Here is a 15,262-nt window from a genome sequence, read left to right on the forward strand (position 1 = left end):
ATATATATATATATATATATATATATATATATATATATTGTTTAAAAGTTTTCACCCCCTGGCTCTTAATGCATCGTGTGTCCTTCTGAAGCATCAGTTAGCGTTTGAACCTTCTGTAATAGTTGCATAAGTGTCCCTCAATTGTCCTCAGTGTGAAAAGAAGAATATCAAAATCATACAGTCATACAGAAAGGGTTCAAAAACACAAAAATGCTGAAAAAAAACTGAAAAACTAAAGAATTTGTGGGACACAGTATTAAAACCCAAACTTTTGAAAAGGGTTATTTTAATAATTTCAGCTAGTTTTTGCATTGTGGACTATATGTAAACATATTTTATGTAAAATATCTTACTCAGGACAGTTCTAAATAAACAATAACATGCATTTAAAATGATCTCTCTTTGTTTTGTTAAAATTATTAACATTTTCACAGATTCTGCAAGGCGTTCCCAAACTTCACATGCCGCTATAAATATGCAAAATTTCTTATTGAAGGCACTCGTCCATGTATTTGCTGTTATCAAGAGATAAATTCCTAATTTCATTTGCTTCTCAGTAAGCACATTGTTTTGCTCATTAAGAATAAAATTCAGTCTTTAGAAAAAAATAATAAATACTGATAAATTATTTCATACGGATAACACTTTGCCTTTGATTTGTCTTATTTTAATTGAGTCCTTTCCATGTATTCTAGTTATGTTTTACAATGACTGGTACCCCTTCACTAAAGATAAAAAAGGGAAAAGAGAAAAGAAGACAGACTGAAAAAAAGAGAGAGAGAGAGAGAGAGAGAGAGATGAAGATCCACTACTTCATTAATCAAATTACTTATGCTGCACATTTCACAAAAAGCTTAATCTTAAACCTCTGAATAATTAATTCAACAGTGAGAAAGCACAAAAACACACACCGGTCTGAACACAGGGTCTCCACCCTAGCCCAAAAGTAATTCACCAAGCCCTCACCCACGATAACAGGCCACCATGTGTTATACCAGATTTAACAGCTGACTGTTTTCTAAAAAAAAACAAAAAACGTCCAGATCCAATTAAAACGGGTGCATAAATCCACAAACTATAACAACATATGCACTCTCCTGACTGTGCTATTAAAAGCATCCAAAATCCATGTTCAAGCAGCGGCCACTGTGACGTGAATACATTTCAAGTACTCATTGATTTCTACACTTGTTTCTTTTTACTAGGACACAGGCTCAAAAGTTAACACTCAGAGAGCCCAAAACAAGTACAAATTAGATTTGGCAGGTAAATAAAAGAGTGTCTCCAATGGCTGACAGACATCACAATGTTAAGCCGGGATCACAAAAAAACATCTTAATTAATAATCAATTTTCCTTTTTTATTTAGAATACTCACACACTTGCTTACCATGCCATGAACTATCTGATATTCCGATTCACAAATATGTGTGAATTAGTGTGTTTCGTCGTTTTAAACCTTATATAAATGATCTGTATCGTAATCTGTAATGTGAGATGGGTGCCGCCATGTTTGTTCGCGCTACCGTTCAGAGAGTCCTGTCAGCCGGATTTACAGCATGTACATTCATCCGTTTCTCCCGAAATACACGAAAGTAAGTGGCTGGTGAACTGGAAGAGGAATAGAGTGAACTTTTTAGTTACTTAGACCAGCGGTTCCCAATTCCAGTCCTCGCGCCCCACCGCTCTGCACATTTTGCATGTCTCTCTTAGTTAACACACCTGATTCAGATAACCAGCTCATTAGAAGTGTGGTCCGTGCAGGAACTGCGATCCGATTGACATGGTCCCTGCAAAGTGTTCATTGCACCCTGCTCCCTAAGCGGGGGAAATCTGTTTACTATACTTCGAAACATTCATTCACATATTTGCGCTACGCCACCGCATGTAGCGTCTTCACACACACAGATGAAACTTACTAGAGAAGTGTGACATAAGTGCATCTGTAAATAAATGCATTTTAAATTTACGTCTCGCACACTTTAATGACCTTCAAATGGAACACATACGCTCGCTTCGAACTAATGAATAATGGCGGAATATCCTTTGATGTCCACTTCGAAGGGCAGTAACGTTGGAATAGAACAAACGTCAGAAGCGATGCATGAAACACACAAAATGTGCAGAGCGGTGGGTCGCGAGGACTGGAATTGGGAACCGCTGACTTAGACTATGTGTATGTGATATGAATAAAACACATCGTCAAATTATATTTGAATAGATTGCTGTTTGCTGCTTCCATATACATATGTGTGCATTTTACAAACTCTAAATGTCTTGTTTTACTAGTACTTATGTGTATTTAAATGTCTGAAACCTAAAATAAGCGTTATGTGGTTAAAAACACTGCATAGTTGTGATTATATGACAAGCGCAGAGCTCGTCCATCTCTGGCTCAGAGCCAGCCAGCGCGCCAAAGCGCAGTTTAAATTTGTCAGTTGCGTGATGTCACCGAACGTTCTAAATCCCATATGTGTAACCGTACTGCTCAAAGGGTTAAAAAATGACAACATTTTACAGCTGAGACCTTGTTTCATACCTAAGTAACCTGCTCTGTCTCGTCTATCGGATTATTGTCAGTTTCCCATTGCTCCGCGATGTATTTTTCACAGCGTGATTGTATATAGTGTGAGAGTGGCATTGTTTGTCGGACATAGCAACAGTAACTAAGGCGGGTTCAAATAGCGTTCATGTTTCTAGGTGGCAACAAGTAACTGTTAAAAAATGTCTGTCATTGAATCATTCATTCAAGAGATTCCTTCAAAAACGCTAAATCATCTAGTAATGATACAAGTATCATTCATTCAAACCACTTTTTCATATTTTTAATATAAAGAATTGGTGTATTAAAAATATTTTAAATACATTTTAAAATGTTTAGTAATTCATTAAAATTAATTAAATACATTTAAATATACTGCATCAATTAATATTTGGTCATACATTATTTAGTTTAGTTCAGAATCGTGGAAGAATCGTGATCTCTATTTGAAACAAAAAAAAAATTATCCAGATTCTCAATTTAGCCAGAATCGTGCAGCTCTACTGTAATGTAACAGGCTTTTGCTAGCAAGCGGCTAACCATGTCCCTCCATAGATCACCTTATTCATTTTCCGTGCCATTCCGAATATGGATTCACGCTTCAGGCACATGTTGTTTATTCTGCACCCTTCACATGGAATTTGCTGCATGAACAACTTAAAACTTATTAAAATTGATTCCTTTGAGTGTTTTTAAGTCAAAAATGAGATGTTTCGAGTTGGACTCACTCACATGTCAATGTTTTTAACTGAGATTTCATTGTAAAAATTGGGCTTCAAACTGTTTCTTTCTTTATTTATTTGTTTTTATTTTGTCTTTGTATGTATGTACTGTTGTGATGTAACTTCGCTGCCTATCTTGGCCAGGTCTCCCTTGCAAAAGAGATTTTTAATCTCAATGGGCTTCTCCTGGTTAAATAAAGGATATAATAACATCCATCCTATCCATTTTTTAAACCATTTGGCTTATGTGGGGAAACACAGTGGATGGCCAGTTCATCACAGGGCTGACAAAAATATTTATTTTAATTTAAAAAGTGTAAAACATATTTATGGCTGGAAAATTCTCAATTCAAACTGGCAAGGGAGGCAAAAAGTTAATTTTGGACCCTGCCGACTGGATGGAAAACCCTGTGGTACAATAAAACATTTTGACCTTCTCCATTAGCTTCCACAGAGCTGGTTCCAGCATGTCAACATAAAATACAGATGCACATGATGACATGAGCCAGCAGACTACCTGCGTATTGCAGGATTAGCTCCAACAAAGCTCAGCCGCAACCACTCGATCCGTCAAAGGTCAGAACACTTAATGACTCAGCTGAATGTGTGGCCAACTTCAACCGAACTTCAATCGGACCAAATGGGGCGTGCAATAGAACGCCAACAAAAACAATGAAGCCTGCCACACAGGTGCTAGATGAATCACTTCCAGACGCAAGGCTACCGCTCTTACCCGAACCCAAGTGCTTTGCTTTGTCATCTCCCTTGTCATTTTAAACCCCTTTTCAGCAAGTGCTTTAGCTCGGGATTAGCATGCCTTATTGCTTCCCGTTTTATAGAGTATCACATGGATAATTGTAAGGTCATCCATCAAGCAGGCTGTTTTAATGCTCTGACTGAGACTGAGACCACTGGACCAATTACCTGGTTGGGAAGGAGGAAACACCTGAAGCTGAGGCATGGATTTATTCCCAGAAACAGCCTGTAAATTAGTTCCATATGGCAGGTGTATATATATATATATATATAACACACTTTTTTTTTTTTGAAGTAAAACTTTCCAGACACACAAACCACCTATGAAAATAAAGGCAGACCAACCTGAGAAGGTCAGCCTTTTGAGGGTGGATGTGGTGTGCAACCACAACCCTGTTTTAAAACCGAGTGGTTCTGCCTTCTAAAACCAAAATCACACTTAATCAACAGATGCCATCCACTGTCGATAATCACCAGATTACAGTACGTCATTGCTCACACACTCCTCGACCCAACAAACACTGAATGAACATGTTCAATTGGCAAAAAATTAAAAATCAGACCAATGGCAACAGATGCCAACAGGGGTACCACACAGATCCAACAAAACCCGATGAACTTGTCTTTTGCCATTTCTTGGTATCTGTCTATGCAGTGTAAATTAGCCTTAGGCTGGCCACACACTAGAGGATTTTCAAATCTTAACCGATTTTAAAACCATAGGAGACAGACATGAAGACAGTTTAAACCGGTTTTTAGCCTTATATCCTTCGAATGCGCACACAAGATAATTTGACCAGACGTGGATTGTGGGAACGATTTCACAGTAGCTGTGTTTCCATTACCCTTCAAATCAAATTGAAAATACACCTAATGGAAACACGGAAATTTCTCAAAAACTTGCATATCGCAAAAAAGTCATGAGGTGGTTTTTCAATTGAAGGAATATTTTGCAAAACTGCAATGGAAATGGCTTTTCCGCATTTACACGTCACCTTGCATACATAAAAGTCACATGATCATTCTATAATGCAAAAAAACACCTCATATGTGGATGCTTACACAAGTTTTGACAACTCAATGAGGGGCTTGCCTTGCCATTAAAGCTTGCATGACCGCTTATTTACACTGCACAAGTCTGCGGAGCTGATAACAGCCACTTTAGTCAATGCTTGTGTTTATACCAGGCGCATTGTGGCTCGTTTTAGTTTCAAAAGCATTCCAGAAGCGGCTCTACACACTTCTAGATGCCTACGTCTCCTACGATTAAAAAATAATGGCTAGTGCGGTGGCTGCAGCATATGTAAACCTACCAACATCCATCGCCATGACTTATCGCGATAGGAAAAAACGGCGCTTTAGCCACAAAACATCAGTCAATGGAGTCATTTCACAACAGTTTTTTACCGACATTTATAAAACATTGCAAAAAAAAAAAAAGTTTTGTGCAAATCTGTAATGGAAACACACCTAGTGACACGAGATCTCACAGACACTAGAGAAGAAAAACTAATAAAGAACAATCAATGTTGTCAGCTGGCTCTCCTGGTGTGCGGTGTGTTCACAGTGAAAAACAAAGTACAAAAAAAGAATACGGGTGATGTTCTTTCTCAGTATTCTGCTGTCATGTCAACATCCAGTAGAAGACACTTTGTCACTCTCATTGGAAAAAGTGTATCACATTAGAAGCAGCCTGATCAAGAGTAGTAAATATGTTTAATACACTTCATCTTGATCGGGATCAGTTAAATGAAATTACACCACACAAGACATGATTTTTTGGACCAAAAATTGTTTGTGATGAGCCTCAAATCAGGCCACATCTTATTGTCTGGAGGTGCAAATCGGGTTAGTTCACCCAAAAATGAAAATTAGACCATTATTTATTCACCCTCAAGGCATCCTAAGCGTATATGACTTTCTTCTTTCAAACAAATCCAATCGGAGTTACATTAAAAATTATCTTGCAAGCTTTATGATTGCAGTGGCTGGGTGTTTCTGTTCAACAGTCCAAAAGAAGTCCAAAAAGCGCATCCATCCATAATATAAAGTGTTCCACACGGCTCCAGGGGGTGAATAATGTGCATCAATGCGTTTTTGTAAATAAAATATCCATATTTAAAATGTAATAATCACTTTTATAGCTAATTCCCTAGCTTGCGCTAAATATCATGCATGTAAGATGTTCCAGGCAGATGACGTAGGACATATGTGTTGTGCATACAACATACATCCTACGTCATCCATCCGGAATGGCTTCCGTGTACAACAGTTAATGCAAGCCAGAGAAAAGTGATTACTACGTTTTAATAATAGACAGTTTTCTTACAAAAACACATCGATTCCCTTTAGGAGGCCTCTATGCTTCCCCCGGAGCCATGTGGAACACTTTTTATTGGGGATGGATGCACTTTATTGAACTTCTTTTGTACTGTCGAACAGAGTCAGGATTCTTTTCATGTAACTCTGATTGGATTCGTCTGAAAGAAGAAAGTCATATACCAAGGACGCCTTGGAGGGAGTAAATAATGGGCTAATTTTCATTTTTGGAGGAACTAACCCTTTAAAATCAGCCTTAAAATCTTCTAGTGTGTGGCCACTCTTCAGGAAGCATCCAAACCATCACTGAAGCTCATAATTTACTGATTTAGAATATTCTACAAAGGCAGCAACACAAATAGCGCTCAACATGAGTCAATTGATTTCAATATTTGTTTGCCAGGTGTGAATTCAGGTAAATTAGGACACTTTTGAGATTCACGAGTTCGCGCTTACATATAATTAGCCGGAGAATAGAAATGCATGTTTGGCGTGCTGTCCGGTGAAGGGCTCCGAGCTCGGGGATGGCCCGAACCCAGAGTACCCCTCAATAGGAGTAGTGAGAACTCGGAGTGAGGAGATGGGGTGGTGGAGGGTTACTGATAAACCATCAAGTGAATGGAGGTGAGTCAGCTGTATTTAACCTATGGCGCTGATTGACTTGAGTGGGCTCCTCTTGTGCTGTTTACGCTAAGTATCTGACGCGCTTCTCCCGAACTTTGTTAATGAAACATCATTTCATGAAAAAAATGGCCCAATTATCCTGAATTAGCATGCTGCCAAGTGCCTATTAATAATATGCATAAAAACACATGGCACACATGAATCAGGTTTGAAAATAAAATAATTTTTAGAATCAAACATAATTACTAATACTTATTGTATAATACAACAAAACTTTAAAATTCATTATCTCCCATCTTGGATTCATTTGTTATACTTCTGCTCACCTCAGTACACCATGAAATTGCTGCTTTAAAAAACTTGGTGAAAAATAGTCAAAGAAGCCATCGTAATTAAGTTGCTTACCATTTAAATCAGCCTCCACATCTGGAGGGCTACGATCATGCCCTACATTACTGCCTCCGTAAGCAGCTCCGTAGGTTTCGTATTAGAGCAATGACATCTGCCCTTTCCTTGAGTTTCTCTAAATCATTTCCCCTATGTAGTGTAGTGTAGTGCAGTGTAACAGATCAGCTTTGCCTTTGCATGACTCAGGGTCATCTGAACAATCACTGTTTGTGCCTTTATTGACTTTCCTCCAATACCAGGTAAAAATCACAGTTGGACAATACGCCAGCACAGCATGCCTAGATATAATCTCATTTAATTAGGCTCTGGGGGCGTCCTCCCGATTTCATTACGAAAAGGATAGTGCTTAACCTGCTTTTTGGGGCACGCTATACTCTCTTAAAGAGGGAAACATTTCCAGCAACCTTGAACTGTTTATAATAGCCGATAAATATCTGAAGGCGAGAGTCGCCGCTAAGATAAAAGAGGGTTTGATATAATGAAGTGTGGTTTGAGTAAACTACTTTTCAATGATGCCTTTCCATCTGCCTGCACCGGTGCTGTAAACTCTTGGCTGCGATACACTGGATTAGATGGCAAACAATGATTAAAGGTTCACTAAACAGACTGTGGAAACTGCGGTTTTATCAAGCATCCTAAAAGAGCTTATGTCACTCAACCACACTGATGACTCCGCTGCGATTGTCATCATTTTTTTATAATGTGTGATAAGTGAATGAGCAGTGCTGAGAATTAGGACACTGTATCATACAATGGAGATATGAATGCAAGCACTTAGCAGGAGAACACAAGCCTCAGAGTACAACTATTCAGATAATCTCTTTGCAGGGCACTGTGACATTTACATTCAACTGATATGATGAATATGCAGCTTTTGAAAATAGCACTTTTTTCTCTGCGAACACACCTGGATGAAGAGACACAAAGACCCAGTGCATGTGTGCTAAGTTCTTTCGAGTTAACCCTTTGATGCATTAAGTATTCATTAAATCACAAGGAAATCAAATATTACATGTTCACTGCAATAAATGATAATAAAAGAATATATTCAAAGGGTACTGGGTGCTTCAAGATGTGCAGCCATGTTGAATTTATGTTGTCATAAATAAAAAAAAACACCATGACATATAAAGCAGACAATCACTTAGAATTACATTTAAGGGTCAAAGGTAAATTATCTATGATGGTTTAGACGTAACAAAACAACCTGAAGGGTTTAAAATATCTTTTAAAGAACTGTCGACTGTAGTGAATGTCATCCATCGAAGGCTCGAGTTACATAACCAAACATGGATTTTTAAAAATATATAAGCCTTTTAAATAATTGATCAAATTATACACTATTATAAATCTTGTCGTCACACGAAAGTCAAAACTCTCCAGACCTTCGTTTACAAATGCTGTTATGGGTTATAAAAGACAACCTTCCAATAACTGCCTAGTTGTACTTTATATTGTGCATGCATTCAAATATGTTACTTGAAACCAGAATCTCTTTTTCATCTCGCGTCTAGCATTGAGAGCACAAGGGGAAAACAATCTTGACAGATTTGTCTGTGCTACAAGCTGACAATCTTTGCTTTATCTCAATCCGACGGCGAACAGGGATTTGCTGCAAGTGAACAAAAACCCTGCAACTAGTTTAAGACTCACTGATCCCCACATCAAGATTCATTAATATCTGCCCTTATTGATTTAGATTTCTCTGACAGTGTCACTCACAAATGCTACTCTTCAGCCAGAAGCTTACATTATGCAAGCCATGTAAGGAAGACATTGTAATATTCCAGAAACGTGCAACATTGGCAGCTTGAAGATAGTGATGAGAAGTTGCCAGAACTTTATGATGTAACAATACACTGACTATATTTCAGGCATTCCATGATGGCAATTAAAATCATTTTGTTACTGAAAAAGATGGTCCAACAGAAGGTCATATGATGATTTCATTTGAGCTCAAAATGGATTTTTTTTTCTGCAAATACTGACCAATAGCCAAAACAGACAGAGCACTGACACCCATACAAACACAACACACTATCAGACTATCACACTAAAGTAAGGCAATAAACTATTTCGAAATAATACAATGCACATAAGTGATAACAAAAATCAGAGCAAACAAACTTTTTTTAATAATGCAAGGAACTCTGGAAATGCCTCATATTGTACAAATTATAAGACGACTCATACTAATAACAACAATCGTTATTTTACATTTGAAATATATGCACTGCGTTGTAGCCTATATTACTCCGTAAACTCATTCGCTTTACAAAATACGCGTTTACCGAACAATTAATTACATTCTTGTTTAGTTTTTTATTTTTCTCCACAATAAATCTTGACTCTACATCCTTTCTATACCCCATACTGTCAAAAATCACAATATGATTATGAGGGCTTGAGCCATACTCTTTTGGTTCTATCCAAGCACACCGCTGGTAGCCTACACAGTAGACACTACATACAGAAACTGAATTGCACCATCGACTACTACAACACGCGAGTAAAACATTCTAACCTCAACCTGACTGTTTCTCAATTCAATGCAATGCAACATTTCGGGGGAAATGCTCGCCTCGCATCAAAAACGTGTAGCGACATCAGACGCATGGCGAGATGCGCTGACAGATTATAGGATGCTCCGGGAGCGCAAGTTTGATTGTAGAGCTGCTACGTCTGTCTTACCTTGCTCTGAATCAGCGTCCCTCAGTGTCTGAACATTTGAGAATATATCCCCGAATCCCAGTATGACGAGTAAGGTGAGGATATATTCGGACATCGTTGCTGAGTGAGGGCGAAGGCCACCGCACTTCTTTTACTGAAGTCCGATTCCAGCCCTCCGGTAGAGCGCCGTTATTCAGGAATGACAAGTGAAATTTGTCTGCAGAGCGCACCGACCCTCCTTCACTCCTCGCATTCAGATGGATTTCTAGGCGCACGCATACATGAGCTTGCAGGCGACAGTGTGAGCGAAGAGAGAGAGTGAGAGTGAGAGAGAGAGAGAGAGAAAGAGAGAGACGGAGGGTGTGCGGATAGATGGGGACAATAACGCACTGTGAGCTTGACTTTGATCGGTTTCCAGGCACCTGACGTAGCGCAAGGAAAGCAGGGGTTCGGAACATGGGGAATGCTCTAATTTAAGCAAAAAAAAACTTGTAATGTGTTTAGTTTTGGCTTCAAATTTAGTGATTAGACTGGTCAGGTATCTCAGACAACATAATAGCGGTGAGCAATGCGCGAATCCACATTTAAAAACGCAACGATCATTTTCGCTGCACAGTTTGTCGAGATTCATCCCGCGCGAAGCCAAATAGTGTTTTGGCGCCCTAGCACGTTATAGCCTATGTTAACGGTCTTAAAGATGTTTTAAACCAGGGGTCCCCAAATTTTTTTCTGAGAGGGCCACATAATTTTATTTTCTTTAATGGGGGCCGGGTCGGTTTAAAAAAAGAAAATACCATGGGCCAGACTGACTACTAGTATTAATATTATTTTATGATTTTACCTTTATTCTACCTTTTAATGCTAGAATAGTTCATTTTGTTATGCACCACACAGACAAATGATCATTTCTTTTCAAAAGATATACAGGTGCATCTCAATAAATTAGAAAATTCATATATTTCAGTAATTCAACTCAAATTGTGAAACTTGTGTATTGAATACTGAAGAAGTTTAAGTCTTTGGTTCTTTTAATTCTGATGATTTGGCTTACATTTAACAAAAACCCACCAATTCACTATCTCAACAAAGTAGAATATGGTGAAATGCTAATCAGACTCGAAATGCCTGCAAAGGTTTCCTGAGCAGTCAAAATGGTCTCTCAGTTTGGTTCAGTGGGCTACACAATCATGGGGAAGACTGCTGATCTGACAGTTGTCCAGAAGACAAGTATTAACACACTTCACAAGGAGGGTAAGCCACAAACATTCATTGCCAAAGAAGCTGGCTGTTCACAGAGTGCTGCATCCAGGCATGTTAACAGAAAGTTGAGTGGAAGGAAAAGGTGTAGAAGAAAAAGATGCACAACCAACCAAGAGAACCGCAGCCTTGAGAGGCTTGTCAAGCAAAAATTCAAGAATCTGTGTTTTTTAAATCACACGTCAATCTCTACCTTCATCATTTTCAGCGCTTCCACAGACTTTTCACCTGGGAATGGGGCCACTGGTTTCTCAGCTGAAAAACTTTGGGTCACTGGGAGATGAGTGAAGTCTTGCTTTTGCACCTGTCCCACAAGCAGTGCTAGTTTCACCTCAAATGCTATTGAGTCATTTTGTCATCACTCTGAATTTTCTAGCTGGCTCACGCATCACCTATTTGATTGCGATGACACATTATGTTGAATGTACAATTCTGTTGGTGAATTTAACAAATAATTAGGCTATGTTAATAACTAAGGGAAATTTTAGTTTGAAAGCCAACCTTTATTATCAAATACCGTTATGATATAAGTAAAATATATATTAAAAATTTTTCATTTTTCATTTTCAAAATATGCCTCTGGCATTGTTCAGAGGGCCGGTCCAAATGTGTTTGGGGACCCCTGTCTTAAAGTAGCCTACAAAGTTTTCCCTCATATAAATACAAACTAACCTGATGAATAATAACAGTGTTTGTGTTTCGTCATTCGATAAGCGTGTGAGCACTCAAACACCATTTAAGGTCACGAACAGCATCTGAAATAAGCGCTAATTTTGTGGTTTCTGTCAGATTTGAGCATCCCACTATAATAATAGTGTTTTCATGACGTGTCATCAATATTAACGGCACTGAACGTAAAAAATGCCACTGAACCGACTGAAACTTGCATATTTTGCTGATTATTACAGCTGAAAATGGTCAATTATTGTCATGTTTTGGGCTGTACTAATCTGTCAGACTAGGAAAAACGTGTGGAGAACTATAAACTGACAAAAGTTCTAACAAATCAAGGAAAAGAGTGCCAAAAACTGTCCGAGGAACAAAATGCGTTTGTGGTTGCGGCCAAACTGAACCAGGATATCCAGGGCAAGAATCTCGACAACATTTGTGTTTGTTCTTATCATTTCTGGTCAGGTAGGTGAAATATTAGGCTAATATCTTAATACTTCTGGCACGTATCTTTACCACCTAGTACGGTGCCCTTTCCTGCTTACTAAGTCCTTATCTATATGATTTAGCAGCTTCCATATCTTTTTTCAGTGGTTTAGACAGCATAAATTAGCAGAACATTATTCAGTAGTACATTAATCGTGTAATCTATGCTGTTCACATCTGAGTATCACCAAAATGGCTACACATCCAGGTTAAATTGTGACATAAGTGCAAACCCTTTATAAATTCAAAGTAACCTGATAAATAATAACAGCTTTCGAAAAGCATTTGAGCAAACGTCATTTTAGTCCGCAAACATCATCTTAGTGAAAATACGCACTAAGTTTCCTAGTTGCTTTCAGGTTTGAGCATCCCAATAAAATAATATGTAGGCTACTTTTAAACTGACTAACACTTTGCTTGGTTTAGGCTTTATTTAAGGATGTCATTTTCTGTAATTTGCCCCCCCCCCTGCTGATAAGGAGTGTTTGGCTAAATGCTGTCAACAAACTGAAGAGACGGTTCAGAAGCGCCATTTACAGTATTAGTTCAGATTAATTATAACCCTGGTTATTGAATTTATATTCCGTTCACAAAAAGGCGGGACTGACCAGAGGAACCCATAAATTGTTTAAGGTCACTGAAACTGCATATTAAAGGGCTGCCCTTTAACACTGCTGACATATTTACACAAGCTTTCCCATGTATGCTTATAACAAGCAATAACAGCCCAAGGCAAATTCGATTTCACTCTGTGTCTCTGTGCTATGTTGATATTAGATTGCAATGTAGATAAAAAAAGTCAAAAAAGTGAGCAAAAATGGTCAGTTCTGAAGATAAACATTCCTTCCAAACAAAAATAAATATTTAGTTAATGCTATAACTGACAACATATGAAATCATAAAATAGCTTAAATATGGCTATTTAAGAATAAGAATAAGAATATTTGCAGTTTGTAATAAGATTATATAACGGTTACACCATTTACATCACATTTATTCATTTAGCAGTGGCTTTTATCCAAAGGGACTTACAATTGAGGAATACAACAAGTGATTCAATAATATACGCCAATCATTAAATGGATAGTTTACCCAAAAATAAAAAATTCTGTCATCGTTTACTCACCCTCAAGTTTTTCCAAACTTATAGGTATGGGTTTGTTTTGTGTAGAACATAAAAAAGATACTTTGAAAAACGTTGGTAACTCAACAGTTGGCGGTAGCCTCTGGCTTCCATAGTAAGGAAGTCGTGTTTAATTAAAACAAAAATGGACATCTGACTGTACATTATTCCAGTTAACTAAAATACATGGACATGACATATTAAATTAAAATGATTTTACTATTTTTTGCTAGTAGAGACAGCAGAGAGGGAGAAAAAAGTGCATAGCTAGGAGACATGGCTTGCTTTGAACGCATCCCAACATGCTGTGACTTTCTGAATGATAAATCAGTGTTTAGTGTATCTGTCTGTGCTCCAGTGGTCATGGCTACATGTGAAGATGCTGCAGACAACTATTGAAGATTATGTTTGCAGTACACAGAATGCAAGGTCTGCCGTAGACTGCCCACACATTTACAGCCCATGGCTTGCTCCAGGGAAAGCACTTGTGCCTGCGCAGCAGTGACCCCCTCCAAAGCACAAGTAGTTCGGAGGCTTTCAGGATGAAACTTCCTTTATGTGCAGCACTCATTTTTTCTTCAGCATAGTCACAGCTGTGTTTGGCAAAAACCTTTCATATCCACTTACATTGAATACAGATCCTTCTCCACAGCTAACCTCTATATTCTCATGCAACCATGTGAGGATGAATAATGGCAATAGCAAGTAAACATGTTATATTCTAAATATCTGCTTCTCAAACTGTTGCCAAATGTTAAAAATCTACAGTTGAAAATGTAGTTTTTTGAAACTCATTTTTAAATTAGATCAAACTAATTTACTTTACAAGATGCTAATTGATGGGCTGGAGTCGTGTGGATTACTTAATGTTTTTATCAGCTATTTGGACTCTTACTGGCAACCAAAATATCTACTGATGAATGAATTAATGCTAAATTTCTCTAAATCTGTTTCGACCTTCAGCAAATTTTCATTTTGGGTGAACTATTCCTTTAAGAAACCAAAAGAAATGCAATAATGGAGTGTATCTTTGGTCAATTTTCAGCATTATTTACTGGATCTAGCAATCATTTCTTACAGTGGAGTCTTACTGTTGTTATCTATGGAGCTTTCAGTTGTGTGCCTTTGTTTTTTTGTAGCCATAATAAAGTGCTGAGGTCCAGTGTGAAGTAATTGAGCTTCTTCTTAAAATGGTCGGCCCTTTCTTAAAGGTCAGCAATTAAAAGGATTGCAGTTTCTCCAAGTTAAACAAGGCCCAGTGTCAAGCAGCTATATTGTTAAGACTCCAGGGAGAGAAGGTATCAAAATCGTACCATCAGTAATTAAATAATTGCATGTCAGTGATTCAAACCTCATTAAAAATGCTGCCCTGGCTTCATTATGAAGGTTGCAGTACTTTTGACACACAAATCTAAAAAATGCACTAATTGGTATGGCATACTACAACTGCACTAAACCGTCGGCTATAACAGGTCTAAAGCATAATAATGATGAGAGCCTAAATCTATGCGGTGCAACATGAATGATAAATACTTCTGCTCCTTCGACTAAATTTGAAGAGTATTATTTTTTTAAATATGGTTATTTTGTACCATTCCAATACCTCAAAGTTAAAGACGTGTTACGTTTATTCAGCAAGGAGGCATTCAATTAATCAAAAGTGACAGTAAGATTTTTATTTGTAATA

The 15,262-nt window shown here is 37.9% G+C and overlaps 1 protein-coding gene across 1 annotated transcript in view; it reads right to left on the minus strand.

Moving 5' to 3' along the window:
* Nucleotides 1–10,155, minus strand: part of lrp1bb (low density lipoprotein receptor-related protein 1Bb) — a 414,599-nt gene extending 404,444 nt beyond the window's left edge. The window contains exon 1 of the mRNA XM_073845088.1: nt 10,062–10,155. Within this exon, the coding sequence (XP_073701189.1) occupies nt 10,062–10,155 (94 nt within the window). The remainder of the gene's footprint in view (nt 1–10,061) is intronic.
* Between the last annotated feature and the right edge of the window lie 5,107 nt (nt 10,156–15,262).

This window comes from Garra rufa, chromosome 8, assembly GCF_049309525.1.
Source record: "Garra rufa chromosome 8, GarRuf1.0, whole genome shotgun sequence".
NCBI lineage: Eukaryota > Metazoa > Chordata > Actinopteri > Cypriniformes > Cyprinidae > Garra > Garra rufa.